Source organism: Neodiprion fabricii, chromosome 4 (assembly GCF_021155785.1).
Source record: "Neodiprion fabricii isolate iyNeoFabr1 chromosome 4, iyNeoFabr1.1, whole genome shotgun sequence".
In the NCBI taxonomy this organism is placed as follows: Eukaryota; Metazoa; Arthropoda; class Insecta; order Hymenoptera; family Diprionidae; genus Neodiprion; species Neodiprion fabricii.
This window is the reverse complement of record NC_060242.1, coordinates 32,196,240-32,212,081: the sequence shown is the minus strand read 5'-3', so window position 1 is coordinate 32,212,081 and position 15,842 is coordinate 32,196,240. Positions and strand designations below refer to the sequence as shown.

At 38.8% G+C, this 15,842-nt stretch overlaps 2 protein-coding genes across 2 annotated transcripts; both read right to left on the bottom strand.

The window, feature by feature from the left end:
• Window positions 1–3,992: 3,992 nt before the first annotated feature.
• Window positions 3,993–6,674, bottom strand: LOC124181377 (D-arabinitol dehydrogenase 1-like). The gene is made up of 5 exons (XM_046567891.1): window positions 6,286–6,674; window positions 5,849–6,103; window positions 5,446–5,683; window positions 4,849–5,030; window positions 3,993–4,557 (listed from the first exon to the last, which is right to left on the bottom strand). Exons 1-5 carry the CDS (start codon window positions 6,421–6,423, stop codon window positions 4,354–4,356), a joined length of 1,017 nt encoding a protein of 338 aa, XP_046423847.1. The 5' UTR covers window positions 6,424–6,674; the 3' UTR covers window positions 3,993–4,353.
• Window positions 6,675–10,629: 3,955 nt separating this feature from the next.
• On the bottom strand, window positions 10,630–14,708 carry LOC124181380 (D-altritol 5-dehydrogenase-like). Its single transcript, XM_046567894.1, has 5 exons — window positions 14,327–14,708; window positions 13,324–13,581; window positions 12,853–13,090; window positions 11,278–11,459; window positions 10,630–11,187 (listed from the first exon to the last, which is right to left on the bottom strand). Exons 1-5 carry the CDS (start codon window positions 14,462–14,464, stop codon window positions 10,984–10,986), a joined length of 1,020 nt encoding a protein of 339 aa, XP_046423850.1. The 5' UTR covers window positions 14,465–14,708; the 3' UTR covers window positions 10,630–10,983.
• Window positions 14,709–15,842: the final 1,134 nt, after the last annotated feature.

Genomic DNA, 15,842 nt, shown 5'->3' with positions numbered 1-15,842 from the left:
CTACGAGTTCATTCCTCAAAGTGCTGCAAGTGCAGCTTTCATTGTTAGAACATGGTTTAACCTGTTGCGGTTTGTTATCGAACTTGACTATCAGTGTGAAACTGGAGCACGGTGTCAAGGAAAAAAAATATAATTTCATCGTCGAGCAGGAAAAGTAGACCATTTGTGATTGTCGATTTTAATGAACGCGACTGAATATTAGGAACAACTTAAAGACAGTGACCAAATCTCGAATTTTTCCGTAACCGCACTGAAATTTTTGTTTGAAATTGTTCAAGATAGTTGAACGGCTCCCATGGTTGGTGAAAAATTGGCCAATATTGTAATTTCGAATTACGAAGTTTGACGCAATATGTCACGCGATTCATTGCCCTGCATAAATCTTGGCCGTCTTTCAGAAACGTCTGAAAAACAAGCAATTAACGTAACCACGGTGACTCGGAGCATTCCAAAGGTGAAGAGGACGTAAAATGACAAAAAACTCCCGCAGGTATAACTAGCAAAATATATTCCAAAATTGATAGCAGAACAGGATTCTGGTTTTTTGTACAGTCAGATTGATTGTAATTGTCACTCATAATTACAGGCGCACGTCGTATAAAGTAAGAAAAATAAAATATAAAAAAATCAGCGTTCAAGGGAACACCCGATTGTGTAACGATACCACCGCCGCCAATAATTATACTCAAGGGCCTCAACTTTTACGTAAATGTAAATTTGCGTAAATTCAATTAACTTCGCGCCCCAGAGTTCCGTGCAATGTGACGTCAAAAAGATTCCTTTCTGCGAATATAGGTGTTCGTATGCTATTTTATCACTGGTGGGCGATACGATTCGCTTGTCAATCGATATTGACTTTTTTAATACGGAGCGTCTATTTTTTGTCAATGTATTAACTGTTATGTATTAACCATTTGCGGCACAGCGTCTCTTATATGAGATAGCTTTTCTGAATCGCTTATTAAAGATTTATATTCAATTTTTGAGAAATCACTGTAATTTTGTTTTTTTGTTAAGAGGGATTACGATTATTCCGCGAATATAGTGAGCGCCACAAATAAACAAAGCGTTGAAAATGTGTCTACAGAATAAATGTAATTGCCGGAAGATTATGGGGACTAGAAAAGTGGAACTTAGCAGTCTTGAATTTTCGTGGTCGCTAAAGACGGGTCCCACGTCAGAATTTCAAAATTCAATGTGACGGATCCAGTACGGCAGATTGAAAATACAATAAAATTGATCATACTCGCTCATATTAGATCCGTCGTTTTGAATTTTGACAATTTCTCAGACCTGACCCCATTTTTGAAATCAGTGACCTCGAGAACCCTTGTATACCTAGTTTCAAGGAGTTTGACTGGTAGGAAAAATATGTACTCCCAGCGGTTAAAGAACGCGTAAACGCGACGTGACGTCGTCGCCAAATTACCTCCGAACTGCACGAAATCTTCCTATTTTTACACGCGCCCCAATCGACGTCACGATATTCAACACGACACGTTCGCTTACGCGCATCGCTCTCACCTGCCATTGGTCGACCGATGCGCACACCTTTTTCCAATTGACGCCGTCGGAATCCCGCGACACGTCTTATCTGCAAAGTTTTTATCCCAGTTTCTGGAAGTAACAGTCCGCGGATATGCAATTTTTATGTTTGTTTAATGTCTTTTTTTTTTTGATTTTTTTTTTTTGTTTACAACAAATGATTGGTTTGTTCTTCAGCGGCAAGTTTGAATCGTGAATAAGAATGAATCTTGCAGGTTTCCAAAAGTTTAACTTCATGCTAAACGGCCCAGTAATTTTAACAGCTATATTCAAAATGAATTATGTCATATACACATATCGACGTCCAGCTGACGCTGTATTTTAAAACTGTTGAGAGCAATCGTCACCTTCAAATCGCACGTAAAATGTCCCGACTCAAAGATAAATTCTCATCATTGTTTCAACTTCGCGCTGCCGCCACTCCGTGAGCTTTTTCATACATTCCACATCGCTTAGCTAGATCTCCACGTGGCTGTCTGTTTTTTTACGTTCTCTAGTGCCGATCTATTTACGTCTACACCTATTCTGGTCAACATGATTGCTTATTTTACTCGAGACTTCTTTTGCATCGTATCTTGCCCATGTCAGACTTCCTTTTGCATGTACGTAGGATATAGGTATATATATGTTTTCAATTCTAGCTGAGCATGTTGTAGCGTGTGTACGATATAGTTACACAGGCATATTTGATTACAACTAATGGGCAAATTCGTGTCTCGTCTTAACGCGACGTGTTGACTAAAATATTCATCTACCGTATGGTTTTGGTTCCTTGAAAAATAAAGCTCATGGCTAGGGGTCAGTCACCTCGAAACCAGCCACAACGACGCAGTTAGTGTTTGGTTTCTGTCTTTGGACGTGATCATTATGAAGGATGATAAAAAACGTATTATTCGCTTGCACACCTGCGTGAAACGTGTATGTGGAAATTCAGAGAATATTGTTGATAAGAAATTTACTTTGTTAATATCGAAGGCTGGGAATGTAAAAAGTTTGTCTGGTTCTACAGTCCGTAACAAACATTTGTACGCTTTAGCGAAGGTGAATATACCTTTTGTTAATCCTGCTGGTATACATGAAATAAAATAAATAAACACTGATGCAATAAAACCAATTGCGATTAACTTAAGCACTGAAAAGCTTCGATTATACATCTCACTATTCGAGCCGAAGTCATGCTGCGAAATTATCAAATAAAAAGTTAAAATTTTTGTTCTCAAGAGCTTGAAACACTCGAAAGAAATTCTAAGTATATGCGAAATCAAATCATTGTGCCATTGTATCTTTGGATAACAATATCCTCTCTTTACACTTTACAACTTTATCCACACGTAAAGTAAAATGCACAGTCTTGCGATTGAATCCCCACGCGAACTCTCGGTCCTCGTTACAATATTAATTATCGACCAATCAAACTCTGAAAATAATCAACAAAGTATTTCGCGTCGGCGTATACGCTCCAAGTAAGATTGAGGCAATCAAAAAGAACGAGTACATTAGATATTTGTTTTACTTTGTAACCAGTCAAACGACAAAGATCGTGCGCATCCCTCAGACATATCGATTCTGAAAGTTCGATCGAAGGACTCGCCGATATTATATCGTGAAATTTGAGCTAATTCAGTGAGATACACGCGGGTCACCTTACGATAGGTTCTATCCACGTGTGGGTATCGTATCGGGCCAATACCAGAGTAGCGCATTCCCGAATCTTACGTGCCCTTTGATTCTCGTATACACAATCGTACGATGCAAATTAGCCAGCGATTTCATTCTTGTTGACAAGATATCTATGTGCGACCAAATATCGTGACACCGCGGAATTGCTCAATGCGTACAATACCTGTAACCAGACCACCGGGAGCACTTCAGCTACTCATGCGTAAAACAATGTGTAGTGAGCGTAACGCCAGTTGCGACGCCTCGACCGTAACCAATCAAAGAAATCGAAATCTTTGATGATCGTGGCGTCGCAATTAGGCGGTCAAAGCAGTTTTAAGCTGCACGAACGAATGTCAGATTAACGAGCTAGATACGGCAATCGGTATTGAGGCGTAACACAGTAATCTGCCCTAATATTTTAATTACTGCCGAGAATGCCATGCGTTCAACGAACTTCATTATCGTTCGGCAAAACAAAATTGACTGGAAAAATGAACGTTAAAATTAGTGATTTCTTTAATTAAAGAAGATCTTGGTCGATCTTAGGCAAACCTCTGCTGCAGGGAATGAAGTTAAATGACCCTACCGACGACCCATCCGATATAATCATCGGTGATTATCCGAATCAACACGAACTGTACGTTATGAATCGAGCGAAATCTGCAATGACAAGGATCAAATATTAAAATCTTGAAGGTTATGAATTAATTGAATTTCGAATATGCTGTGCGAATGGAGTGCGAATCCTAAATGGATTCAATAACAATGATTCTGGAATATTTTAGTATCAGTCAACAATGATCTTTATTACACTTGCACGTATAGAAGTTTGTACATGTCGCGTACACAGAGAGTGATGTTTTTTTCTGATTCGTATATTGTACGTATATTGAGCCGAAAAAATCATTTCTTTTAATCATTATTCAGTTGATTCAAGAACAAATAACGCTTTGCTTGACGAGTCAAGTTATTTCTCATTGTTAAGATCTGCAAAGCATTTCGCTGTCTTTCTTTCTAATCAGGTGAGATGTGTAAAAAAAATTTTCGACGCAAAATAAAACATCGATTCACCATATTTGGTTCAGTCAAACAAGTATTGCTAATTGCTACAATAAACCTGCTATCTCTATTATTACATGCGACAATCTAAAACTTGAATACTGCTTTAGTGATGTGGCCATTCTTCAATGTCTTCAAAGCTTCTTCATATTGTGACAATTTGAAGACACCGATTCCCAATTGTTCGTAATCCAAATATGTATCGGCGAGTGATGCCACTAACGTTAACGCCTTTGGGAAAGAGAACGGATTGATATTCACACCCAGTATAGTCAATTCCTTTGCGTACACCTGCAAGAAAGATGATTCCTTATTTATTATTCGTTTTCGGGTGCGGTTTTCTCCGTGACAGTAAGAAGATTTGTTATGTGTAAAAAATGCGTTTTCTGATGCATTCAACGTTTCATTTCAACCTAACAGAGCAGCCGCCACTGATCGCGGTGTAAAATTGTAATTGGTGCATAAATGGCAATAATGTTAATTTTAAAAGTTATCCGAAAGACTCAAGCATCGCTGTTTCGCAGCGCATAGAATGACAACGCAAATTATTATCGACTCGTAGTTCCGTTCGTCCGGCCTCACCTCGAATGGATTGATTTTAACTTCTGCGCTGGGATTGGCCACTCCGAATATACACAGGCGACCCCCTCTGCCAAGAAGGGTCAAAGCTTCCTCCATTGCCGAACTGGAACCGCTGCAGTCTATTGCCAAATCAAATTCCCGACCTTTCAATTCGGCTGGTGTAAGCGCCTGGTAACCCAAATCTGGTAAAACGATAGACGACAATGTAGCGTGATTGACGTCTCGTCGAGATAGCTGTAATCACTAAACTAATCAACTACAATTCATATCGATGCGACCAATGAACTTTGCTGTATTGAAAAAGGGAAAAACCGATGTATTGATTTATTTACTCGAAAGTTCACCGACTATCTAGTGTTTGAAATTTTCACGTGCATTATTTAATCGAACCTTATGTTCTGCTTGTGTATTTTGTGGGCAAAAATCTTAGTATAAAAATATCATCAAAAAATATTACTGATGTATCTGAGCTTTTTCAGACATTCGAAAAAGGAAACACCGAACGGCGTGGAATCTAAATGAATCTAAATTCTGGATTTCTTATTTGTAAAAAATTCAATCCCTCGTGACGACTATACCGAATAGCGCGGTGCTTACTGAGATTCTCGAAGAGTTCTCTTCGCTTTTCGCGACGAACGCTCATCGTGACGGATTTCCGGTGACCCTGCAAGTGCAGAACGATTGACCAGAGGAACCCGATTATGCCAGCCCCGATCACTAGTACTCTGGACCCGATGTTGATGGGGTTAATCAAGTCCAGTCCGTGAATCAAGCAGGACACGGGCTCCACCAAGGCTGCCTGAGCTAACGTCACCCCGTCCGGAACCAAGAAAACCTTAAGATAAATACAGTAAGACCCGTAAATGGTATACGGCTTGGACCGGTTCGATCGTTTGCAGTGAGTCGAATATCAGATATGCCGGTGTAGTTATTGGAACCTGCATGTTGGGTGAAAGCGAAAGGCCATTGACCTCTGAAAATAAACTACAAACTGGAATACCTGTGACTCTGGAACCACGGCGTGGGTAGACCAGCCACCATCCTTAAAGATCCCGACAGTTTTGTGTGAACTTCTTTGACAGAAATGATATTTCCCATTGTGACAAAAATCACAACTTTCGCAACCGGCGTTCGGGTCTACGACGACGTTTTGACCGATCGAGAACACTGTCACATTGGTACCGATGGCTTCCACAACCCCCGAGAACTCGTGTCCCAGTGTTATTGGGCCATCTGATTTGCAGGGGAAGATACCCTGGGAAGAAAGAAAAACAACCCGGTTCATAAGCCATTCTGTTATGGCCTACACCTTGTTTGCCAAAGGTGTTAATAATCGGTGACACAAAGATTCATTGCTGCAGTTGGCTCCGCAGGCTGTTTTGATTGCTCGTTTTTTTTTTCTTTTCATTTAGTTTATTTTATTTTAATAACCCATACTTCAATTATGTGCAAGTCAGTCCCGCAGATCCCAGCGTATGCAACTTTGACCAAAACTTCGTCCGGTCCCGGAACAGGAACAGCACCTTTTTCTAACTTCAAAGATTTTTCCTTTGCGTCGAAGCTGAGGAACTCCATTTTACGCAGTAGTTACTATCGGTTAATGCGACTGGTCGCAATAAATGAAATGAATCGAAGTGGAGATGATTCGGCTAGATTTTGGTCTTATAAACCTAAATCAGTACACTATTATTGACTGATAAGTCCGATAACAATAAAGTACACGACAGTTCGCCAGATTATTATTGTTTGCGTGAAGCTTGTACACTTCTGTCCTATGTCCGTACTAGTGATCCACTGCTCTCTCGAACTTTAGACAGATCTTGCGTTCGGACGCAGACGTGGATGGTAAACGAAATACGAGCTGTTGAAATCTAGGGATTATCGAAGAAGTGGGGGTCAAAAAACCGTTAAATGCCTGCACGAGAGAGGGCTGGCTATACATCAGAGGTCAATGTGTTCCGTACGTAGTTCTCAATATCTTTATAATGTGTAATCGAGAATTTCACAGCTCTGTTTGCTTTGACAAAATCTCGACTCATCTATATTCTTCCCTGGCCAAACAATTAATAACACGTTGTGATTACCGCTGTTCCGCTTGTATATCAACTGTTTATAATTTCATTAGAATTAATTTGGAAAGTTGTAGAACAAGTTTTACATCGAGTGGCCATTCACGCACGTCTTATCATGAAAATATTAAAGAGCTGCATCTCATTGGGGAGTTCGTCAAGTCCACCCTGAATCCTGTTGACGAGTAGTTCGCGCTGATTAAAATAACAAGATTACCGGATGTTTACAGTAGCAGAAATTTTCAAATGCTGAAAGTTTTGATAAGGTTTATAAAAAGTATTCGAAATTCTGATCAATTCGAGATTTGTCTCTTTGAAGTGACTGATGAAAGATGGTGCAATTATGTTGGAACGAATCAGGTGAACGGAATCGGGTCGTTTTTCTTCTTAAAAACTGCCCACTTGAAATACCTTCTAAAGTTTAAAAACTTGAGAAGTGGTGAAGAACACAGCGAGGAATTGCACTCAATTTTATGTTTTATAGCATCGGAAAAATAGCGTTTCGCCGACTTGACTCGTTACTCGAAGGCAATATCGTAAAGTTTTTTTTCTGAGGAAGTATTGTACAGAGGCAAAATAGAATTCAATTTACTTTTCGTGAAGTTAATAGCGTGGAAAAGTTATGTAACTTGACTATTCTCGACTGATCCCGAAATTTCCGTCACTATTGATGAAAGCGCTAAATGGCCATGTCTACCTACTGTTATTCTATGATAAGGTGATAAGAAATTCGTAGAAATCATAATGTGTATAGGGGATAATTAGATCTATCTGGGTTTTGTTTTCCATTGATATTAACTTATCAATAGTTTCATACCATATCAGGAATCAGGAATCACAATTACATGAACACCTGCGGCCAAAGATATTATACAGGGTGTCTCATTCTAATCAATTCAATCAAATATCTCGAAAACCAATCTTCTGAGTGAAAAATGTTTCGAACAAAATTTACAAGGTTCAAAGGGTTAAAAGATATGAGCCTGTCAGATTTTCCGTCAATGGACACGCCAAAGTCAGCTAAAGGTCAATTTGGTCGTTTTGAATGGAACAGTATATTTTTTCATCAGCATCTGAAAGGGCATCAAATTTTACATAAAAAAATACTCATACTTACTACATAAACTCGACTGAATTTCCAACGGAATACATCATCTTCAAACGGAAGTTGTAATTGCACAACGTGACTCTGCTTCTCGCTAACAATCACGAATGAAATCAACGGATGAATGTTCATGATTACGTGTTCACTCATTAGAATATCATTGGTGGAATCAACATTTCACCCAAGTCGATGTGATTTCTCTAAAAACGCTGCCGAATGACGTCAGAGTCCCACAAAGTGATGTAAGAACGTTCGAATGCAAAAAGGTACATCTTTTAACTTTCTGTATTATTCACTGTTTATCCGCTTGGAATACGAGAAATTAAAATGAGACTTACGTTGCGCCAATATTGATTCTAAACAGAAAATGCGAATGATATTTTACGTCGTTTACGTCCCAAATCGGCCAAATCCACGGGCCAATGCACGTCTTTTATGAAATATTATACTTGCAAAGACAGTATGTCCTGCAGGTTCTACGCTGCGTTGCTACATTTAGTCCCGGTGTATTTTCATCGCGTGAGAGTCTTCGGTATCAGTAACATCGCGGTTGATTGACAGGCCTTTACTGTAAAGTCTTCAATTTTATGTAACACTAAAGATTGTTGAAAAAAATTCATACCGAATATCGACGCGCTTTATCAATAACAGAAAAGCAAACTGAGAATTCGACGTTGATATTTGATTGCTGAGTCTAGACGACAATAGTAATTGTGACATGCACATGTTGATCAGAATGGGAGATAAACGATACAATAAGTTCGTTATTTATTTTTAAAAAAGTGCGCTGTCGGGTCATTCTCCGAGAAAAAATTTAAACGAATTCACATGCTGTGCTTTCATCTGGCAGCAGGCAACATGGAATACAGTAGTGCAAATAATGCCGTCATCTGGCAGGCGGAAAAATGCTACGCAAACACGGAGAAATAATCGGACAACACGTGGTGGTTAGAAAAAATTTGATCAAAGTTCTGCCGTTACGAGTTGAATTATTTAACCGGTATAAAAATTCAAGGGCACCTCTAAAGCTCGGTAATTGTTGTTGCATTCAGAATTGCTGCAAAGAATATGTCTCGATGTTACAAAAAGTAATGGAGATGTTAAGAAAAATTAATTTTTTAAAAACAACTTGATCTAGTTTAAGGAACCTTTGTTCAAATTTCTGCTACTCCTGTATCGTATAGAGGCTTCTCCTGTGCAAAGTTAGACTCTTGCATCCGATATTAGATAAGTGATGAAGTTGGAACCGCGTATCCGGGTAACTTTCTTTAGAAATGGAAATTTAGTGAATAAAATTTTTGGATTCATGAAAAGTAATTGTCTATAATAAATATGTTTTTTTCTCGCTCGCGCAAGTTTATTCAGCGTGATGCCTTCGAGTAGGATATTCAAAAAAACGGTACGGAGATGCGGGTGTATTTGAGTGATTCTGTTGGCGAGAATTCGTTGCCAAAACAAGTGTCGGCTAATCCTAAAATTATACAATAAGATTATTCTTGCAGATAGTGGACAGAACTCTATTCTTTATGGGACGTTTCTGTTGATCGTGAAATTCAGGATAACGTCTTAATATATTCAACGCTGAAATTCGTTAAATTATACGCACATACCTATATCTATTGACATGCCAGTGGTATGTCAATACTTATCCAAAGTCCAGGAAGATTCGTTTTAGATCGTAAAAATCCTTCCTTCCTATCTACGGCTACTTGCATCTAGTGTGAAATTACATTGGATGCAAATTTTGCAAACACAAGATAGAAAGAAATAATCTGTTTGAATTTTTTTTCACCAAATTTACGTAAAACAACCGTATGATTCCTCAATCACTGTTATCGCCGCAGTAAACAAACATTGCAACGTGTGCGTACTTTAATCTTTCAGGATTGATACTGATTATCTTTAAATAAGGTATGCAATAAAACATACAAAGTGGCTGGTGTTGTTTATCTACAAGTATGTAATCATTAGCACGCGACGTGTAAATGATTGTAGATAAAGGTGATCAAACATTTATTGATAAGAAAAAGTGGAAAACTACTCGAAAATTATGTTTTCGATTCCGGTACGATGAATTCTGAACAATTGTATGGACCCTTGCAGTTAAATTTTACCAAATTCATATGGTCATCTTTAATGTGCTTGAGGACTTAAGTCCGAATCTTTGCATCGATTATTATTACACAATAATTATCAGTAAGGAATTTCTTCGTTGTACTGGCTTTCTATCGCAATCGATTATGAATGGAATGAAAATTTAAGTGAAAAAATTCAAAATTATTCCGCTCGTCCTAACAAGTGGATCCATGAGTGATTATTGCAGAGTCACGAGTCTGTACATAATTTCACAGCCACAAAATAAGCTCCTTATCAGTTTTGCATTAATTTTAACTCCATTAATCATAACACGACGGTTCGTCGCTGCTCATTTTAAATGTAAATTACGTTAAATAAAAGCTGCTTGCAAAGTAACTTTATAGTTCACCAATATGCTTTGAAAATCTGCTAAAGTAAGTCGATTTCCAAGATCATTCATCGTGTGTTTATTTGTCGATCCATTCCATTGCAAAAAGTGATTCACTCTAAAAGAAAATGCTGACCAGTTCCAGGATACAGAATAATTTATTCGTCAAAATTTGTCAGAAGTGCATGTAGTCTCAACAAAGTCCGCCAATAACGGTTCCACTTAGTTTATTTAAATGCTGTTGTCTTATAGTACATACACGTAATATATTGCCACATAATTCATTTTTTACTACTAAATTAGATCAAGATCACTGATGTCGCCAGTTGCGCAAGTAACTCATCTACGCGCAGTTTTACATGTATGAAAATTTTGGACAAACTATGTCCTGCACGACTCGTAAAATTATCTCCGTAAATTTATACTTCGAAGGTACTTGTGCGTGTACACATCACGCTATTTAAGTATAGGAAACGATTTCAAACTACACCCAAGGGTTAAACCTTAAATATTGCTTTGCTGATGACACCACTTTTCAGAGCATCAAGAGCATCTTGGTACTGCGACAGTGAGTAGACACCGATTCCCAGTTTTTCGTAATTGAGGTAGGTATCGGCCATAGCCTTCAGCAATAACAACGCCTTCGGGAAAGTGAACGGGTTGATATTAACGGCGACGATTTGCAGCTCCTTCATGTAAGCCTGAAATCAAAACGGTTCGATGACATTTCATTCGTCGCTTGATTGAATTCTTTTTCATGGTAAAATCTGCGACGATCGGTATCAGCCCACCTCAAATGGCTTGAATTTCACTTCCGCCTGAGGACTGGCAACTCCGAATATACACAGGCGACCGCCTCTGCCCAGCAACGGTATGGCCGACTCGATAGCAGGTCCAGAACCACTGCAGTCTATCGCCAAATCGAACTCTCGGCCTTTCAAATCTGTCGGACTGACCGCCTTATAATCCAGACCTGGAGATAAAAAGACGCACACGCGGTAATTAACATGATATTTCAATTGAGAAATGCTCAGTCTTTCGTTTTTCGAAAGTCGCAGCCACAAGCCGCTGACTGTATACCCCTTGATAATTTTTAACATGTCGCCGCCTTTCGTATTAGACAAACGGGTTGCCTATATGCAGGATTCGTGAGCAAGAAAATTATCGGATAAAAAATGTGTAAGTATGTACATACATACGTACATGTATAATCTAAGGCTCCTCAGATACGGAAATATTTTTACAAATTCTCTCCTTAGTATTTAAAGAAACTATGGTCAAACTGCGATAACCCTGCGTTTATTTTAAGGCTTACTGTTTCTCTAAAAAATCCTGAAATCTTAAAGCAACTTAAACCGGTTAAAACGGCAACTTTTGCCGTTTTAAATATGTACGGCAGCGAAACTCAGTAATGCCAATATTTAATAAGAGGTATAGTAATTCGCTGATATTTTCTATTAACGTATGTAAAAATCGGTTACTTGTTGAATTGAATTTATTCGTCCGTGAAAAATTTTCCACTCAATTTATTCAAGTCGATTCAGCTGTTAAATTTTATTTCAAGTTGACTGATTTTGACGTGTGTTTTGAAGTCTGCGGTTTCCACACCTCTCATTGGTCTAACTGTGAAACGTGGCAACGATTCTTTTCTCAGATGCAATACTGTAAATTTTTCTATTTAGTGATTCTTATGAAAGATTTTTTGGCGAGAAAGAAACCTCCTGTTCAACAATTAATATTTAAGGCATCGTTACTGCGAAACTGAATTGCGCTCTTCGAATTTCTCGTAGATCAGAATGTGACATATTTTTTTCTCCGACTGAATGACAATTTCGAAGAATCGTGCCCAGCGTTCCAACAAGTGGCATAAGTTGAATGTAAACCGTTACACTAGCGATATGACCACAATTACACCAGGTTTCATAATCCAAAATATATCTGTAACAGTGTACGTGTTAACGCGACCAGCTGTTACACATTATACTATCAATTTAACTAAATAGCAAAGCGTACGATCGATTCGTGGTCTATAAATACTTCAACAATTGAGTACGGGAGACCTTGGAGTAGCGATACTAGTCCACAATGTAGTAAAAGGTTCATTCGCAATATTTGGACGATTGTGACACCTTCGACCTAATGCTTTTTTATCGGAATATGTCCGAAAGGGTATGGTGGTAGTGGAGCGATTGTATTGTTATTACTATTATTATCATAATTATTATTATTGTTGTTTTCGTTGCTAAGGACAACTATGAATTCGCATAGCTTAGAACGACGGATTCGTCCATCTCACATTAAAACCGTGTCAAATAGTCAAGTCTACAAGCTCTCTTGCATCTAAAAATAAGAAACTACGCGCTCACCCAGTTTTCCAAACAGCTCTCTTCGCTTCGCCTGCGGCTCGCTGACAGTAACAGATTTTCGTTGCCCATGAAGATGCAGAAGACACGACCAAAGGGAGCCGATAATACCAGCTCCGATTACCAAAACTCTGGATCCAACGTGAACTGGATTTATTATGTCCCATCCGTGCACCAAGCAGGACAATGGCTCGGCAAGTGATGCCTGAGGCAGTTCGACACCATCCGGAACTAAATGAACCTTGAAAAGACAAGCCGAGGGTGAAGAAGAAATTCGAAAGCCATGGTTATGGGTGAATTTTGTCAATAGTGGACACTTTCTAAGCCTAGTGCGAATATTTCACTGCCAAGTCAAATCATTTAGTAAGAATAACAGAAATGAAATAAAATTCACATGCTTGATGAAATTGATTGATGCAATATGGATGGCGAGGATATGGCGTAGTGAAAGAAAATTCTTTGTTTTTCAGGTACCTGCGACTCTGGAACAACGCAATGCGAGGCCCAACCTCCGTCGCGAAATATTCCAATCGTACTGTGTATTCCGCCACTTTGACAGAAATGATATTTGCCACTGTGACAGAACGTGCAAGTGTCGCATCCGCTGTTTGGGTCAACGGCAACCTTCTGTCCAACCGAAAACACCGTCACCTTGGAACCAATGGCTTGAACAACGCCCGAGAACTCGTGACCCAATGTCACAGGACCGTCACTTTTACAGGGAAATGAACCCTGTGAGGAAAAAAATGAGCCGATATTACATCGCAGCTTCTTCATGGCCAATGAATTTCCAAATCGAATCCATCGCGTAAGTACGGCTGAATATCACTCGGAATCTGTCCTAAAATATTATATCTATATGTGACTACATCGAGTTCTTTGTTAGGTGTGTAGAGAAAGGGATAAATATTCGTGACAAACGAATACTTATCCATTTGGGAGTGTAAAAATACACTGAAATTTCATTCAATGCCATTCTTCTTGTATATATGCTCTGACTGCCGATACGCCGGTCGTACTTGAACGTTCTGCTCCACGATGGAATTTTTTTGGTTTCGAAAGTAATATTAAAAAATATAGAGTATCGCGCGTTTTAAATCCATCATTTTAATTAAAATATAGCATACGTAATTAGGTCTGATGTTCGACGAGTGATGGAGGTTAACAAAATTCTACACATCGTTTGGTAAGTAAAAACTTGATCTGAAGAAATGTGATTAGAATTATTCAGAAATAATCAGAAGTTCGCGTTTGAGATGAAAAATCGGTTAAATATTCCGAAGATGTTCATATGCCTACAAATCTGGGAAGCCCAAACCTTCTCAATTTGCTGTCTCTGTTAACTATACCCCTCAATTCTGCGATTTAGAATATGCGTCGTATATTCGTCTGAAGTCAATAAAGGTTTTGACAAGTTTCCGAATGTAGTTCACAATATCACGGTCGTGGGTTCGTTTTATTTGAATTTCATAAGTACCTCAACAATGTGTAAATCCGTTCCGCAAATACCAGAATATGCAACTTTGACTAAAACTTCGTCAGGCTTTGGTACCGGGATCTCACCCTTCTTCAATGTTAACGATTTCGTTCTTGAATCGAAACTGAGGAACTCCATTTTAGCGGAATGAAAAATGTGTCGATCTTGTAAGGAAAAGCAGAACCGGTCCGCTCAACGCGTTGGCTCACAATCGGCGAATAAACTGAAGTGCAAGTGGATCGACAAGGATCAAGCTTTATAAGAGAAGCCCTGGCTCAACACAGTTTATGGTAGTTGAGCGATGGCCTCGATAAGACAGCTACCAATAAAATACATAAATACAATAGCGTAGAGTTAAACTTCACGTTCTACACTTAAGGCGTAAAAACTATTTGTTCAAATTACAACCGTCACTCGAGTATTCCCTACCACCTCCACTCGATCGTATTCCTCGATTTGCTCAAGTGTCACAACTCTGACCGATTATTCCCAGCTAAAACGGACACCCAATAAGCGGCAACCGTTCGATCGCGTATGAAGTGACGAGGGCTAATTAATCCAGCACAGCTCGTTTTCCAACGGTTTCTAAGTCCTGGATTTAATAAAATGATGAACTGCCTTACGTCACGATAATTCACTTTGATACAGATCAAAGCTCTGATCAACAACAACAGAAATCGCATTACATTTGTGTGTTAAAGGTTGAAGCAAGCTTTTTACCGTGCCCGTAAAAAATCCTCTGCTTCCGATTGCATGCTACATATATTGCACACACGCACAGCACTGCAGCAGAATCTCTTCTCGACATGGATACCACATTGCAGTTAACACACTGCATGCCTGAAGACGGGCACATATCGTGTGTGAGTTCGAAATACAAGTAACAAAATACATAAACAAGATTTCGTTGAACTATATTTCCATCTTATATTTTTTATACGCGCCACTCTATTCGGTTAAAATGTCTGATGAATGTTTTGTGACGCAAAAGTGGTTTATCTTGCTGACCTTTGTGGACCATGCAGCTTACAAACCTGCCACTTGGGTGCATTTGGAGCTCAGCAAACTATATTGGATGAAATTTTATTTTCTAAATTTTAATACCCAAATAACTCGGAAAATATCGGTTTAATCAAATAGAAAATCTCGTCAGTTCTAAGTTGAAAATAACCGCCTCGATGAACCGCCTTGACTTAAATGTATAAACATTGGTCTTTTCCTCGATGTACGATTGACGTAAAGGAAAGAATCAATTCGAGGAAAGATGCCTTTAATATAATACCACACATGCATGGTACCACTTCAGAATGAAAACGAAAATAATGATTGCCGAATGGTATGACTCTCTTTTGATATTTCTGTGATCTCTGACATGAAATCGCTAAATGCAGATAAACGTCAAAAGTTCACGGCCGTGTGAAGATAAATGGTGTGGAGAACGCCAATCGTCTACGTTGAATGTCGTGAATAAATGATACTTTGTATCGCTGAGACAACATTTTCATCGTCTTCTATG

What these genes read in the sequence shown, in the direction of transcription:
- LOC124181377 (XM_046567891.1), bottom strand. Translation starts at nt 6,423, where the DNA reads ATGGAGTTCCTCAGCTTCGACGCAAAGGAAAAATCTTTGAAGTTAGAA. An exon ending in CCGTGGTTCCAGAGTCACAG is followed by an intron (nt 5,684 to 5,848) that starts GTATTCCAGTTT and finishes ATTTATCTTAAG; the next exon opens with GTTTTCTTGGTTCCGGACGG. An exon ending in AGAACTCTTCGAGAATCTCA is followed by an intron (nt 5,031 to 5,445) that starts GTAAGCACCGCG and finishes TCGTTTTACCAG; the next exon opens with ATTTGGGTTACCAGGCGCTT.
- LOC124181380 (XM_046567894.1), bottom strand. Translation starts at nt 14,464, where the DNA reads ATGGAGTTCCTCAGTTTCGATTCAAGAACGAAATCGTTAACATTGAAG. An exon ending in CGGATTTACACATTGTTGAG is followed by an intron (nt 13,582 to 14,326) that starts GTACTTATGAAA and finishes TTTTCCTCACAG; the next exon opens with GGTTCATTTCCCTGTAAAAG. An exon ending in TGAAATTCAAGCCATTTGAG is followed by an intron (nt 11,188 to 11,277) that starts GTGGGCTGATAC and finishes TTTTGATTTCAG; the next exon opens with GCTTACATGAAGGAGCTGCA.